The sequence below is a fragment of the Miscanthus floridulus genome, chromosome 2, assembly GCF_019320115.1.
Source record: "Miscanthus floridulus cultivar M001 chromosome 2, ASM1932011v1, whole genome shotgun sequence".
NCBI lineage: Eukaryota > Viridiplantae > Streptophyta > Magnoliopsida > Poales > Poaceae > Miscanthus > Miscanthus floridulus.
The window spans coordinates 166,379,119-166,394,231 of NC_089581.1; the positions used below are offsets into that span (position 1 = coordinate 166,379,119).

At 41.2% G+C, this 15,113-nt stretch overlaps 1 protein-coding gene across 1 annotated transcript; it reads right to left on the reverse strand.

Annotated features, from left to right (window-relative positions):
• Positions 1–7,435: 7,435 nt before the first annotated feature.
• On the reverse strand, positions 7,436–13,715 carry LOC136540511 (uncharacterized). The gene is made up of 6 exons (XM_066532515.1): positions 13,691–13,715; positions 10,906–11,231; positions 10,747–10,819; positions 8,410–8,924; positions 8,267–8,312; positions 7,436–7,739 (listed from the first exon to the last, which is right to left on the reverse strand). Exons 2-5 carry the CDS (start codon positions 11,227–11,229, stop codon positions 8,301–8,303), a joined length of 924 nt encoding a protein of 307 aa, XP_066388612.1. The 5' UTR covers positions 11,230–11,231; positions 13,691–13,715; the 3' UTR covers positions 7,436–7,739; positions 8,267–8,300.
• Between the last annotated feature and the right edge of the window lie 1,398 nt (positions 13,716–15,113).

Genomic DNA, 15,113 nt, shown 5'->3' on the forward strand with positions numbered 1-15,113 from the left:
GGGGTTGTTGTCTTCGCCATTGGAGCTTACTCAGTCCATCGGCGATGAGGCTTTTCTGTGGCTACAGGCAGGCTATAGACGTTTGAGGTCACTGACAGTTTATCTATAATATAGTAACTTTTAGTTAGTTCATTTTATTTTATTTTTAGTTTCTGTTGTCAACACTTTGGTAACCTATTGGTTACTGCTGTTAGGCCTCTGTGTGCTGTTTCTACCCCCTATTAATGAAAAATGTGCCTAGGCACTGTCGCAAAAAAAACAACAAGGTGGGCAACAAGGTCTCCAAATTCTCGAACCCAGTGTATATGAAGAATGGTATGCCATAGATAAATAGATCCTCGGATACATAACACCAACCAAAGGGACAATACAAGAAACACCTAGTCAAGAACACTATGTCAGGTGTACTACAATATTAGGCACATGACAAATAGATGCTAACATAGGTACGATGAGACTTATGTTCCAAATCAAAGAAACATGGCAATAGCCACAAACTCCTATGATATGGACAACAACTGGTACACCGATAGTGGTGCCATTGACCACATCACTAGAGAACTAAAAAGCTTTTAGTTCATGAAAAAGTACAATGGCACATATTAGATTCACACAACTAGTAGTGTAGGTATGAGGATTAGGCATATTGGTCGGTCTATTATTCATACCCCTAGTTGCAATCTTCATCTTAATAATGTTCTTCATGTTTCTAAAGCTAAGAAAAAAAACATGTTACTATCGACCGCCTTGCTTCAGATAATAATGTATTTCTAGTTTTTCATCTTGATTTCTTTTTTTACATGATCAGGATATGATGAGGACTCTACTTAGGGGAGATTGCTAGAAATGGCTATATCCTATTCATGCATCACCTATAAAAGCAAGGTTATGGAGTCAATAGACCATCTTTTTGAAAGATGGCATAATCCGCCTAGGTCATCCTAGTGCATTTATCACACAAATAATCATTAGAAATTTTAATCTTCCTTGTATAATTGAGTACAATAATACTTCAGTTTGTGATGCTTATCAACAAGCCAAGAGTCATTAGTTGTTGTATTCCAAATCCACCATTATTTCCATTGTCCCTTGCAACTTGTTTTCTATGATGTTTTGTCTGATGGAATGGTGGTCTCCACTATCTCGAACAACCTACAAAATTAGAGGCAATCATCGTCGAATGCATGATGTTTGGCCCGAGAGAGTGGTATATTAGGGAGAAAGCTGATCTAATGGTTGGATCTTGCTACGAAGAGTTGTGGGGAACACATGCTTCAACACTTCTTCCTACTGTGAAGTCTATCTTGGTGGTGTGACCTGTGTTTTCACTGCATACATAGCACAATCAGATGTCGTGTCCATGACTATTGCGAGATTCACAACCACCCCAACCTTCACAAAATGGTGCCCTAAATTGATCTTACGACTGGTCTCGAGAATCTTGAGCTTCTTGATTTTTCTCTTCCTCAAGGTTGTTGATTGTGTGGAAGGGACGCACATTTCACTTGTCATTTAACTATGTAGGTTGTTGACGTTGTTGCTTATATGATTGACAAAACTGGTTTCACACCGCTTTTTATCTTCTCTAGTCTATGTCAAACTTGGCATACTCATTCATTATTTTAAACAACTCATTGATGGAATGCAGAGGATTTCTTATGAAATATGAGGCACATTGTCTAGTTGTGTGAGCCCTTTGATTGCTGCAGCGATCATGGCAGCCTCTAGCACATTTGGGGCTAGGGTTTTGAGCTAAACAAATCTTCTTAAGTAACTTAGAGTGATTCATATTGATATGATCTAGATGGCTAGAGAGGGCGGGGTGAAGAGCCTATAAGAATTTCCTACAAACTTCATAAACACTAGTGCAAGGTGATTAATGTAGCACCCTCGGTGTTATACCCTAAATCATTTACTAAAACACGTCATGAGCATCATACTTATGGGGTAATGCACGTGATGAAACGAATAGGTGAAGTATTTCAACTAAAACGATCAATAAGAATGCAAAATGAAAAGTTACTCCACGATTCGTACAATTATCAAGTATGGTTGTAAAGCAATTTTTATTGAGTAAAATTACTATAGAACTTATATATGGGGCTTAAATAAAGTTTGGAGTGTGAACTTTGTAGAAGATGAAATACTTGCTATTGAAAAATAACCGTGCTAGCTAATATTTCCAACAGCTTAGAAATGCAATTTGAAATAGAGTTCAACTCAAAACTGCTATGTTTAGCAAACTATTTTGAGGAATTGGGTTAAAGAGCGATGTAGTGTTATAGCTTGATTAAGTAGCCTCATATACCATCTTGAGTGTAGTGAGGACTATTTATGTTTAGGAGTAACGGTTTGGTCGCGGTGGAAGCTTTAAAATCCGAGCACAACACGTTTTCGGTTTGCTTCCCCCGCATGGGTGCGGTCACCGCGCGTCAGTGGTTGACGTCGCCGCGTCGGTGCGCCTCATGCGCGCACGTGTGTTGCCATGCTAGGCTAACCATGTGCCGTGAGAATAGTCATGGGCACTGCCATGTGAGGCCGCCGCTGCTGCCGCCCGCCCTACGTGCTGCCATGCTACCAAGTCTGTCGTGCCTCGCGACATGCCTACTGCAGCTGCCATCACCCCTGTGCTCGGGTCTGCGCCGCAATGCTCTATGCCCTAACCCGGTTTGATTCTATGCACATGGTTGCACCCACCATCGTCATGCCATTGATGGCACTGCGGCACATGGGCTAGGCCGACATGAACACGCGCGTGCTCGTTCGCTAGTGGCTAGACTAGGTCACTGTGTTATGTCAACCACGTCCCACCAAGGCGTGTCACAGCAGATCCCTAGCTGTTCCACCATCCTCGCTCTACCTCCTATCTCTCTGCCACATCCATCGTCTTGCACCCACGAGTGCGCCAGAGATAGGTCACCTCTATTCAAGTCGGCCCCTGCGCACCTTCGCCCTCACTAAAAGGTCCTAATAGCTAGAGGGGGGTGAATAGCCTAATAAAAATTTCTACAACAACACTTAGCAAACCGATTACAAAATTATGAGGCGAAGCAAGTTTTGCACTAGCCTACTAAAATTGCAAGCCACCTACCATAATTCTAGTTTATATAGTATGTATCCACACAATAGCTATGTCACTACACTAAGTTAGTGTGCTCTCAAATGCTAACTAAAGAGCCACACTAACCAAACTAATAAGCTCTCACAACTAGTTACACTAAAGAGCTTGACAACTAGTTTGCGGTAATGTAAAGAGAGTAAGCAAGATAGTTATACCGCCGTGTCGAGGAGTGAACCAATCAATCACAAGAATCAATATCAATGAAGACCAATCACCTCGAAATCAAAGGATGAACACAATGATTTTTTACCAAGGTTCACTTGCTTGTCGGCAAGCTACTCCTCGTTGTGGCGATTCACTCACTTGGAGGTTCACGCGCTAATTGGCTTCACACGCCAAACCCTCAATAGGGTGCCGCACAACCAACACAAGATGAGGATCACACAAGCCATGAGCAATCCACTAGAGTACCTTTTGGTGCTCCACCGAGGAAAGGTCCAGAACCCCTCACAATCACCACGATCGGAGCCGGAGACAATCACCAACCTTCGCTCAACGATCCTCGCTACTCTAAGCTGTCTAGGTGGCGGCAACCACCAAGAGTAACAAGCGAAATCTGCAGCGAAACACGAACACCAAGTGTCTCTAGATGCAAACACTCAAGCAATGCACTTGGATTCTCTCCCAATCTCACAAAGATGATGAATCAATGATAAAGATGAGTGGGAGGACTTTGGCTAAGCTCACAAGGTTGCTATGTCAATAAAAATAGCCAAAGGTGTGAGCTTCAACCGGCCATGGGGCATAAATAGAAGCCCCCACGAAATAGAGTCGTTATACCCCTTCACTGGGCATAACGCGGGGTGACCGGACGCTCTGGTCCAATTGACCGGACGTAGCACCGGACGCACCGGTCGTGAATACCGGACGCGTCCGGTCGGCATACCGAACGTGTCCGGTAGCCCCCAGACTGCCATGTGTCTAGTTCAAACCAACATAGCCGTTGCTACTTAATCTGTCGATGACCGGATGCTCACACCAGACGCACAAACACAAATGACCGGACGCTGAGCCGCAGCGTCCGGTGGAGTATAGTAAGCATCCTTGCCCGACCGGATGCGTCCGGTGATATCGGACCAGACGCTGCCAGCGTCTGATCGACTGTCCTATCATATACTGCTTTTTTGATTCACACCGGACGCGTCCAGTGTGGTGACTAGACGCGTCCGGTCGTGGAGTTCGTTGCCAAATACCGGACGTGTCTGGTCACCATACTGGACACGTCCGGTCACTCTGTAACCAGCGCGACTAACTTCTTTTTGACTCTATCTTCTTCACCCTTGCTCAAATATGCCAACCACCAAGTGTATCACCTTGTGCACATGTGTTAGCATATTTTCACAAACATTTTTAAGGGTGTTAGCACTCCACTAGATCATAAATGCATATGCAATGAGTTAGAGCATCTAGTGGCACTTTGATAACCGCATTCCGATACGAGTTTCACCCCTCTTAATAGTACGGCTATCAAACCTAAATGTGATCACACTCTCTAAGTGTCTTGATCACCAAAACAAAATAGCTCCTATGGTTTATACCTTTGCCTTGAGCTTTTTGTTTTTCTCTTTCTTCTTTCCAAGTCCAAGCACTTGATCATCATCATGGTATCATCATCATGTTATGATCTTCATTTGCTTCACCACTTGGAATATGCTACCTATCTCATGGTCACTTGATAAACTAGGTTAGCACTTAGGGTTTCATCAATTCACCAAAACCAAACTAGAGCTTTCAATCTCTTCCTTTTTGGTAATTGATGACAACTCTTTCACAAAGATATGAATTGAAATTCAATTGAATCCATGTTGCTTGCCCAAGCATATTTACCATGTGTAAAAGGATATGGACAAGTTTCATGAACCCCAAATGGTAGCAATTGCTCCCCCTACATATGTGCTAAGACTTTGGATAGTAGCTTGCTCATATGCTTAGATAGGAAATATAGGAGTCAATATCTACCAAATGATGCTAAGGTATAAAAGATGGACCTTTGAAGCGTGATACCAATCAGAGTGCACCAATATACCATCCTTAGCACCATGGTTAGCTCAATACCACTTGGAAACAATACTTGGAAATGAAAGTTATCTAGTGATTTCATTTCATTATTCAATCTTACAACTAACACACATCACACAAGCATGGATGTTTAAAATTTAATACTTGTGCCATGCAAGCAAACATATGAAATGCACATTCAAATGCATCATACAAGTTCATGAGCTTGCTCCCCCTACTTGTGTGCTCAAAATTTTAGTTGATCCCTTTCCTTTGTCATATCTCTCCCCCTATGTCATATATCAAGATATCTTTATGTTTCTCTCCCTTTATGATACTTCTCCCCCTTTTTCACTATTTTTACTACTATCTTTGTTTCTCTCCCCCTTTGTCATCAATAACCACAAAGGTTCAAAATATAGATAGTATTACTTATAGAGTCGAGATTATCAATGTCAATCAATGGGGTGAGGATCATTTTCCCAAATTTGGTCTAGTCTAGATCATTTGCCAAAGATATTTAACTCGATTTGATCCAAGGACAAGCTTCTTCACACCTCCAAATAAGGGTTATCTTGTACCATGTTGAGTTAAATACTTAGAGCTCATTTTCTAAATCAAACACTAGGTTTACAAGCCCATAAACATGTCATATGCTATCACTAGATCAAATCAAGCATAGAAGCAATAGTGATATCATATAAATATCAAATTCATTTGATTTTCATGAATGAGCCTAATAAAATAGAACCACTAGAAAGGTCCTAATAAAATTGAAAATGTGACTAGATGCACTAATCATGTCCTTAGCAAAGATGTATGTCATGCCAATCAACTTTTACCTTGGATTGCTCGAAGGAGAGGCATGTCATATGAGTGGGGGTGCATCAACACATATTTGAGAAATCCAATATGTTCAACTCATTCCTTAGCTTGCAAAACCTTTTCTCATCCAATGGCTTGGTGAATATGTCAGCAAGTTGATCTTCGGTGCCTACACTCTCAATGCAAATGTCCCCTTTTTGTTGGTGATCTCTTATGAAATGGTGGCGGACATCAATGTGCTTTGTTCTTGCATGTTGAACTAAATTGTTGGTCAACTTGATTGCACTCTCATTGTCACATAGCAATGGCACTTTCTTGAACTTGATTCCAAAGTCACTCAAAGTGGCCTTCATCCAATGTACTTATGCATAACAACTACCGGCGGATATATATTTGGCTTCGGCGGTTGATAATGCAACACTATTTTGCTTCTTTGATGACCATGAAACAAGTGATCTTCCCAACAATTGACATGTGCCCGAGGTGCTCTTCCTTTCAACCTTGCATCCCATATAATCTGACTTGGAGTAACCAACTAGCTCAAACTTTGCTCCTTTGGGATACCACAAACCAATATTTGGTGTATGCTTCAAGTACCTCAATATCCTCTTTGTAGTCTTCAAATGACTTTCTCTTGGCGAGGCTTGAAATCTTGCACACATGCATACACTAAACATGACATCCGGCCTTGATGCGGTTACATAGAGTAGGCTTCCAATCATAGACCGATACAACTTTTAATCCACCATATTTCCACTTGTATCACTATTCAAGTTGCCATTGGTTCCTATTGGTGTGCTAATGACTTTTGCTATCACTCATGCCAAACTTCTTGATCATATCCTTGATGTACTTGCCTTGACTCATAAAAGTACCATTCTTCAATTGCTTGATTTGAAGACCAAGGAAGTAACTCAACTCTCTGATCATGTACATTTCAAACTCATTAGCCATCATCTTTCTAAACTCATCATAAAATTCTTGATTGGTTGATCCAAATATGATATTATCAATATATATTTGCAACACAAATAGATCTTTTCCAATCTTCTTGATGAAAAGAGTGGTGTCAACCTTGCCCATGGTGAACCCTTTAGGCTTCCTTTGGGAGCTCGGGGCAGCTCAGCCTAGGGAATAGCAGCCCCTAGGGGGATTTTTGTGGACGGTCACATCCCCCTCCACGCCAGGGGAGATGAGTCCTGTTCTCTGGCGCTGTTTGGAAGCAAGCACATGGGAGGCAAGCCCAGGGTGGCTGTTAGAATCGACGGCTGCCTTGGATTTTGAAAAAACCATCCTTTGCCGTTCAAATTCAATTAAAAAAGAAACAAAAAAAGGAAAAGAGAGTACAGGAGCAAGGTAAACAAGCCCAAAAATTGAGAAAAATCAACAAAATTCAATACATATTCAATAATTCAATGCCATAATAAAGTAAAAAATGGACAAAGATGCAATTATAACACAAAAAATTCTTCCAGAACCTGGCGCCAAATACCTTCAACTCGAGCATAAATGTATCTCAAGAACCAAACTAAAAGGCAGTACACAAGGTAACATCCAGATAGCAGCTTGTAATTGTCTTGAAATTGTTATTGCACCTTCTATTCAAAATGGCAGCACTAAATAATAGAAAGATATTCCTATTTTTATTAAGATCCAGAGAATAAACTCTACTAGTAATAGCCACTATTACATCGGATCATTCATGAATCATCAACTGAAACAGATAACTTTGTTTGCAACTCACATAACCTGAGATGAACTAATACTTCTGCAACAATTATGTTCACTAGGACATCTGCAGTTAGGACAAACAAGCATCAAGTTAGTTTCAGTATACAAAGTTCATATGCTCATTTCTTTGAGTAACTTTTTTGTGCTCAATTACATATGTTCAGTATGTCTATAGGACTAGAAAACTACATTTCCTTCACCAAATATCTACTACAGTAACTGAATACTGTCAATGGAAATTTCAGAATCATATGCGAAGAGTGTTTCATATCAGTGCGTTGTTTGTGGAATCAGTTAAACATGTATGTTGCAGGAGCTAGTAATTCCTGTGACAAAAACAAAAACACAAGCTGAAAGCTAGGAGCCAGTGACCACTATGTACTTGCTGGCCACCACTACAAGTCAGTGAAATTTAATAGATACAAACGGCTAGAGAAGCGATCACCACTACAAGTCAGTCTAATGAAATCCAACAAGATATAATTGCACTGCAAGTACACTGCAGTTTCATAATAGATTAAAGCTTGCATCTTTCACTGGCCACACTGAAACAGGAAATATAGACAGTAGTGTACTCAAACGTGGGTTTACCTTTGAAACAGAATCATACTTCTCCACCAGTTAGTCACTGGGACATCTGCAATTAATGAGGCAAGAATCATCTCAGAATACAAGTTTAGTTTAGATGATCTAATGCTACAAGAGAAGAACACTAAGACAACAAGCAAACATACCTGTGAAATTTTTTTCTTTAGCCAAACTAGTCGAACAGCTAGATTTTTTGTCATCATAAATATCTGTCGATTCATCTCAGATTGAAAGAGCTCATTAGCATCTGCCTTCTGCTCAATAGTTAGGTCTTCTATGGTATCCACGACAGCAATGCACTTTTCTACAGAATAGTCATCTTCTTTTTTCTTCTTCTCATCTAGTTTTTCCTGATTTTTCTCCATTTGGATCTTTCTCAAGTCTATGAATTCGCCGAGTTTAGCTGACATTTGACTTTGCTTGCGTTTTTTTCCACTAGCACTTGCTCCCTCCTCTAGATTGAGATAGGGTGGTGCAGATTGCACTTCTGGGCCCTCAATTTGAGAAAAAGGATTTGTACCAAAATTGATGCCAATAGAATCAGAGCCAGCAGCCGTGTTCTGTGTACTTTGCTCAGAGTGACTTCTTTCAATTGGAGGTTGTGCTGTCATGTTAGGTGGCTCGGTTGATGTAAAATTCAAATCTCCAGTGGCTATACTTCCTATCAATACACATCACAGATGCACTCTTAGGTATTATTCAAAGTTATTCAGCACCATAGGCACATGTTTATCAATTCAGATTTACGATACAGCTAGCTCATGAATACAGCACCACAAAAATTGTATTAATGAGGAAACAAAGGAAAATTACCTATAGGTGTTAGGATTCTAAAGACTGATGGGGCTCAATTATAGGTGCAGTAGTAAGACTTTGGTTTCACTGATTTCATAATGATATGTTAGCTGTTGATCCAATTGAAACCAGTAGCTTGATGCAGTGGTGGATTCTAAATATGACTATGTTGTGGCTTGCCTAGATCAGTGGTGGATATAAGAAAAAAAGAAAGCAAAAAGGGGGAAAACGAAATGACACTGTAGATCTACACTGCCGGATTGGCATCAGGCTCAAACGTCCTCCGATGCGGCTGCAACTCTTGCTGGACGGCTAAAGTCGGTTCGGGCAGCGGCGAAGATTTGGTCAAGGCGTAACAGGGCGCCACTAGCCATTATACAAAACTGTAAATCCATCATTTTATTCTTTGACATGCTTGAAGAGAAGGAACAACATCGTGTTCAGGAATTATGCAGGGCTGGATTATGCAGGGCTCTGCACAAGGACAGATCACCTCTGGAGGGCCTCAACCAATATGTAGCTGGTTTCGAGGAGGCCACATTCGAGAAAGCCACAGACATGGTGAGCCATACTAATCTCCTCCTCACTTACACCAATCCAGTACCACGGACACAATGTGCTTCAGTTTCAGATTTCAGGCTAGTTTCCAGTGTTCTGCATTTGTTTACATGCTTCTGCTGATTAACATTATGCCCACTTGCAAGAAAGAAATGCTACGCAGCTGGGAGTCTTCTATATATAATCCACATCTTATTTTGGTTTGGATTTGATGGATTCAGCCTCACTTGCTTCCGGCCTAATTTAATATTTTGGTTTGTCAGATCGACTACATGAAAATGATATCTATCAGGGTCAGTTTTGGCCAGAAAGAGGCGGTACAACTAAAGGCTGCTGCTGCAGGCCGTCAACAAAAGATGCAAAAGGTGGACCAGATGCAGCGGGCTAACATGGTTCAAGCTATTCAGGGAGTCAATAATTCCCCGCTCATCACAACCCCTCAGGCAGTGCCCATGACGGCTAGTCCCTCATGGCCACCATTTCAGTCACCGAATCAGCCATACGCATCTACCAGTGTGACCTGCCTGCATGTGCCCAAGCTCTCCATGTACTAGCTGCAGCTATCAACAAGGAGTTCGTTGTGACATATAGCAGCGGCTAGTTCTCGTACTTGCTCCCTGCAGTGCCAATTGTAGCAGTGCCGGCCGAGACGACCATAAGCTAGCTATAGCTTAAGCGAAGGCGTGAAGCTAGCTGTTCATTAGCTAGCTCGAAGCCGCTGATGCTAGCATCGATCTTGCATCATCAATAGATGCATGATTGCAGCAGCTTGCACCAACCACCGGTGTATGTATATGCATATATAGATTTTTATATACCTCCTAGTCGAACCAAATTAAGCTTGAGTCATCAAAGTACTATATGCTTATACAAAATCAAAATTAGGTAGTGACGCCGCCGCGCATAAACAATTAGTACCAGCTAGTAGCATAAACTCCTATGTTAATTGAGATGTGATGACAGCAACGGGAAGAAGCAGGATTCTAAAAGGAACCCAATGGAATTTGGATGATGGTAATATGAAGTTTGAAGTTTGAGCAAATGTCACTGAGAAGCCTTACGCTATAGGCTAAGTAGTGTCCAGCACAACAAAAACTTAATGTATTCATGAGCAAACAAAGGAAAATTACCTGCATACAATGATGCCAGGTGTTCATAAAGAGGAAGTGGCTTCTTTTGGAACTTACTGACTTTGGGATACTTCTATTAAATGCAACAAAGCAACATTTTGGTTAGCTTCTTAAAATAGTGAAAACACAGTACTATATAATTGACAGAAAGTGACTAACCTCAATTAGGTCTTCCCATTTCTTTGGTTCGGCAATTATCATGCTTAATGTCTCATTCCAACCAACACCACTCTCTTTTCTGGCATCTCTAACTGTCCTATAGTTTCCTTTCAACTCCTTCTCCTTCTCTTGCCTTTGTTGTTTTGAAAAATGAGCTAAAGGGAAGGTTTCATTGAAACGTTTAGCAATATTTCTCCAACCATCTGCTGTCCAGCCATTTTGTGCCCTATACATTGGGATATTGACATGCTCTTTTATTACATCCACCAGCCCTTTCTCATACGTGTAGGTCCATGCAGCCCTTGTACCCTGGGACGTTGACATTGCTAAAAAATGGTGAAAGATAAATATAAGCTAAAATTATAGAAATATAAATGTAAGGTAAAATGCTGAAAATGATGAACAATGCTCTAAATTACCATCTAATTATTATAGGCAGCCCACATCGCTTGCGCGATTTGATCTCGTAATGTGTTACCATCACTCGATTCTATCTCGCTTGGATAACTGTTATCCCCCTCCGGCATATCAACAAAAGTGGTTGGATTGATATATTGTGGTTGGTGATCTAGCCAATTATCTTGCCCACTGTGCGCTCTAATTATATTGTGAAATACCGCTGCTGCTGCAGGAATCTTGATCTGAGTCTCAATTGGATAGTGTGTTCCCACTTTCAGAATTGGAAACCATTTTTTCAACACCCCAAATGCCCTTTCAATATGATTCCGAAGTTGTGCATGCCGATGATTAAACAACTCCTTGTAGTTTGCATACTCATTTCTCTGCGATGATCCACGCCTTCTAAACTCGCCAAGGTGGTACCTAACTCCTCGGTACGGTGCTATGAATGATGGAGTGTTAGCATATCTGCCATCTACAAGGTAGAATTTCCCTAGCGGTACATGAAAACCCTTCGTAAGAGCAGAACGTAGGACTCCTGCATCAGACGCAGATCCTTCCCACCCACAAGAGATGAAAGTGAATTTGAGATCAAAGTCACAAGCGAACATAACATTCTGGGACAATGTCCCTTTTCTGTTTCTAAAAGGAGGGGCCTTATCTTCATTGATAGTAATAGGGATATGTGTCCCATCAATGGCGCCAATGCAGTTCTGCACGTAAAAAGGAACCTAAGATTGTTGGAATAGTGTGTTTAGAATGATACAAGGGCAAGCAGCATATATGACTAACCTGGAAGAACGGCATGAACCGAGGGTTTGATAAAATCTTGGCATGTGTTTGGTTTGGATTTGGAAGCTTGATGAATCTATGAGTCAATGTTGGAATTATATCAAAGACCTCATTGACTTTCCTATGAATTGTCTCACCGCTGTGTTGGAATGCTTTCTTCAGCGTTTCAATGCTAGCATTATGGGAGAGCATGAACAAAAACATTCCTAATTGCTCCTCAATCTTAACACCGCGTGTGTCGCGTAATAAGTTTTCTGCTCTGAGAAGATTTGCTATAGCTCTAAAGATCTCAACCTCCATTCTAAACTCTGACTTGCACCAATTTTCGTGGCCTTCTAGGATTTCTTTGACCTTTGTGGCACCAGGAAGAGATGACGTGTGTTCTGGCATCTTTTCATCATAGAGACATGACATGACAGCAGGGACAATAACAAAGAAAAGTTCATCGTCCAATTCTTCCTCATCTAACATGAACTGCCTAACATCCTCCTCCCAAGAACCCATTATCTATTATATAGGGATAATATTATTAAATAGGATATAATATAACTAAAAACAAGAATTATAACTGATGTGCCAAACAGAAAAGAAGAGTTCTATGAACTGCAATACATAAAAGAAGAGTTCCCTGCAATACATCTCTGTAGCAAAATGTGATTCTTGTGTTAGGCATTTTCCTACTCATTTATTTCTTGTTTTGGTTCTTTGTATGTCCTAGTGAAATTCTTGCTTTCATCATCTTTGTCTGGTCTGCTATTATGTTTTTCTCTGTACAGAAATGAGGGGTTTTTTATACCAATATAATGAAATTTTGATAAATGTTAGCTGTTCATCCAGCATTTAGCCTGTTCCTGATGAACATATCAAGTACAGTAATGAACAAAGATTTGAGCAACCAAGAAGGCAAACATGGCTCGCTCATCCAGTCATCCTGTCATCCATCTTAATCAAAAAAGGGAGGGCAAAAGAAAACACAAAAGAATCTGCAAAAATGATGTGTGCAGGCACTGGGTACCGGTAGGAAAGCAAGAGCCCCCCCACATGCCCCTAGGCTGTTCCAGTCTTTGACCCCTTTCCTCTCTAGCTCAGGTGAGCTGCCTGTGCCTGTGCCCCTGCCCCTGCCCGGCCCCTTGCTTTCCTTTTTCTCACCCCTCTCTCTCTCATAGGTTCAGGATCAAAGTAGATGGGACAGGAACAGGAGGGTTGATATATTATTTGCATTGACTTGGCATATTCATAGGATTTGGGGTCAAGTAGATAAACGGGGTCTTAATCCTAACTAAATCTATCTATCCTTAGTTGTGATATATACTCTAACAATGTGGGCTGGTACTGGAATGAGCATACCAGATGTTTTTCTTTTGCCTTCTAGCAACTAGCAACTAGCAGCAGGTCTTTGCCAATGTTTTTCTTTTAACCATAATTCACAAATGTCATCAAAATATTACCAGATCCTCTGCTTTGTTGACAAATATTACCAGATGTCGTCCAAATATTACCAAAATTGAAACATATAACCAAAGCAGCAAATTCATGGAATCACAGCTCAAATGAACAAGGGAGAGGAATAAGTAACAGAGACAAACAAAAGTACCTAAGCTGCTAAGCAAGGAAGTGGAACTTGCTGGGTCACTTCTTGTCTTCACCCTAAAAACAATTTGTCAACTGAGAATTGTAGATGAAGCAAACTAAGATGACAAGCAAATATCTAATTTTAACTATAGGTAAATCTGTTGGTATTACAGCAATAAATAGAACAACATTCATTCACTGGTCAACCAGTACATTATAGCAAAAAATGGTAGATCCTTGATTTTTCTAGGATAATTTAACAGATCCAGATCCAGCTCCACTTTGAGTCTAGCTAGCCTAGCCTCGTTTACTCGTTATTAACTGTAGATTACACATAGAAACGATGATCCAGAAATAGTATGCAATTTAAATGGTCCTATTATGCCAAGATCAATCTTATTATTATGTAGTTTTTTTTTGGTGTGGGCAATATGAACTCCCATCAGAAATACACCCAATAGCCAGATAGTTCATCTCCTCCATTAGGTGATATAAAATTGATTTATTCTTTTTTTCTAAAAGTTTCATGTAACCTTTGATCATCCCCACTGCTGTTGAGATTCTCTGTTGTCAATGACAACCTTACTGATGTTGGAATTATTTCTAATGAGCTTGACATGCTCATCCCAAATTTTTATTGACCAACAATTTTAATTAGTTTACAAGCCTATTCACAGGTGTATCTAAAGGATACAGTTGCACAAAGAGATTGCAGGGAGAACATTCTGAGAGCACAAAGGTCATGCAGCAACAGTGGTTTCATTCTTGATGAACTAGTTTGGAGACAAGGGTCCAGCATCTATTGTTTTCCTACAATCCACACAACATGTCAAGCATCTGTACTTTTTGTAACGATTTTGAATGTTTGCATACTGTTTTCTGTTTTCCTGAAAGCATGTACATTTATGTAGCGATAATGAATAACTAATGTATATTTGAGTCTCTATAGACCAGTTCTTCACTCTGCTTTACATATGTAAATTAAATTAATGAATACTATCCCGTCGCTGCTGTTTACCTTGCCGTAGAGATGCAAGAGTATCACTTCAGACTTCACAAAGCACAAACAGCTATAGGCCTGTCTGTGCGAGTATGCAATTTAAATGGTATTGCGCTTTGGATCTGGCTAGTGCATCCATCGTGCACACTTCAATTCGAACTAGATCTAGGTGAGGAACTTGGACGGGTTCTTGGAGCTAACCTGGAGTAGATCTTTAAGCTCGGACGGTGGTGGTGGCAGTCGCGAGGCCGGCGACGGAGATAAGGAAGAAGCCGGCGGGGGCGAGCTCGGCGGCGGCGGGGACCGGGGGGGCGGTGGGGGGGCGCGGTGAGCTCGGTGGTGGTGGCGGCGATGGGGGGTGAGCTCGGTGGCGGCGATGGGGAGTGAGCTCGGTGGCGGGAGGACGGCGGCGGCGGTGCTTCCTCTTCGTCGCCCTCGCTCGGGT

Bases quoted from the DNA above. Each gene is read 5' to 3' on its own strand.
- LOC136540511 (XM_066532515.1), bottom strand. From the start codon at position 11,229: ATGTCAACGTCCCAGGGTACAAGGGCTGCATGGACCTACACGTATGAG. The intron at 10,820-10,905 runs GTTAGTCACTTT...TGCATTTAATAG, and splicing joins AATGGGAAGACCTAATTGAG to AAGTATCCCAAAGTCAGTAA. The intron at 8,925-10,746 runs GTAATTTTCCTT...GTGTATTGATAG, and splicing joins CCTGGCATCATTGTATGCAG to GAAGTATAGCCACTGGAGAT.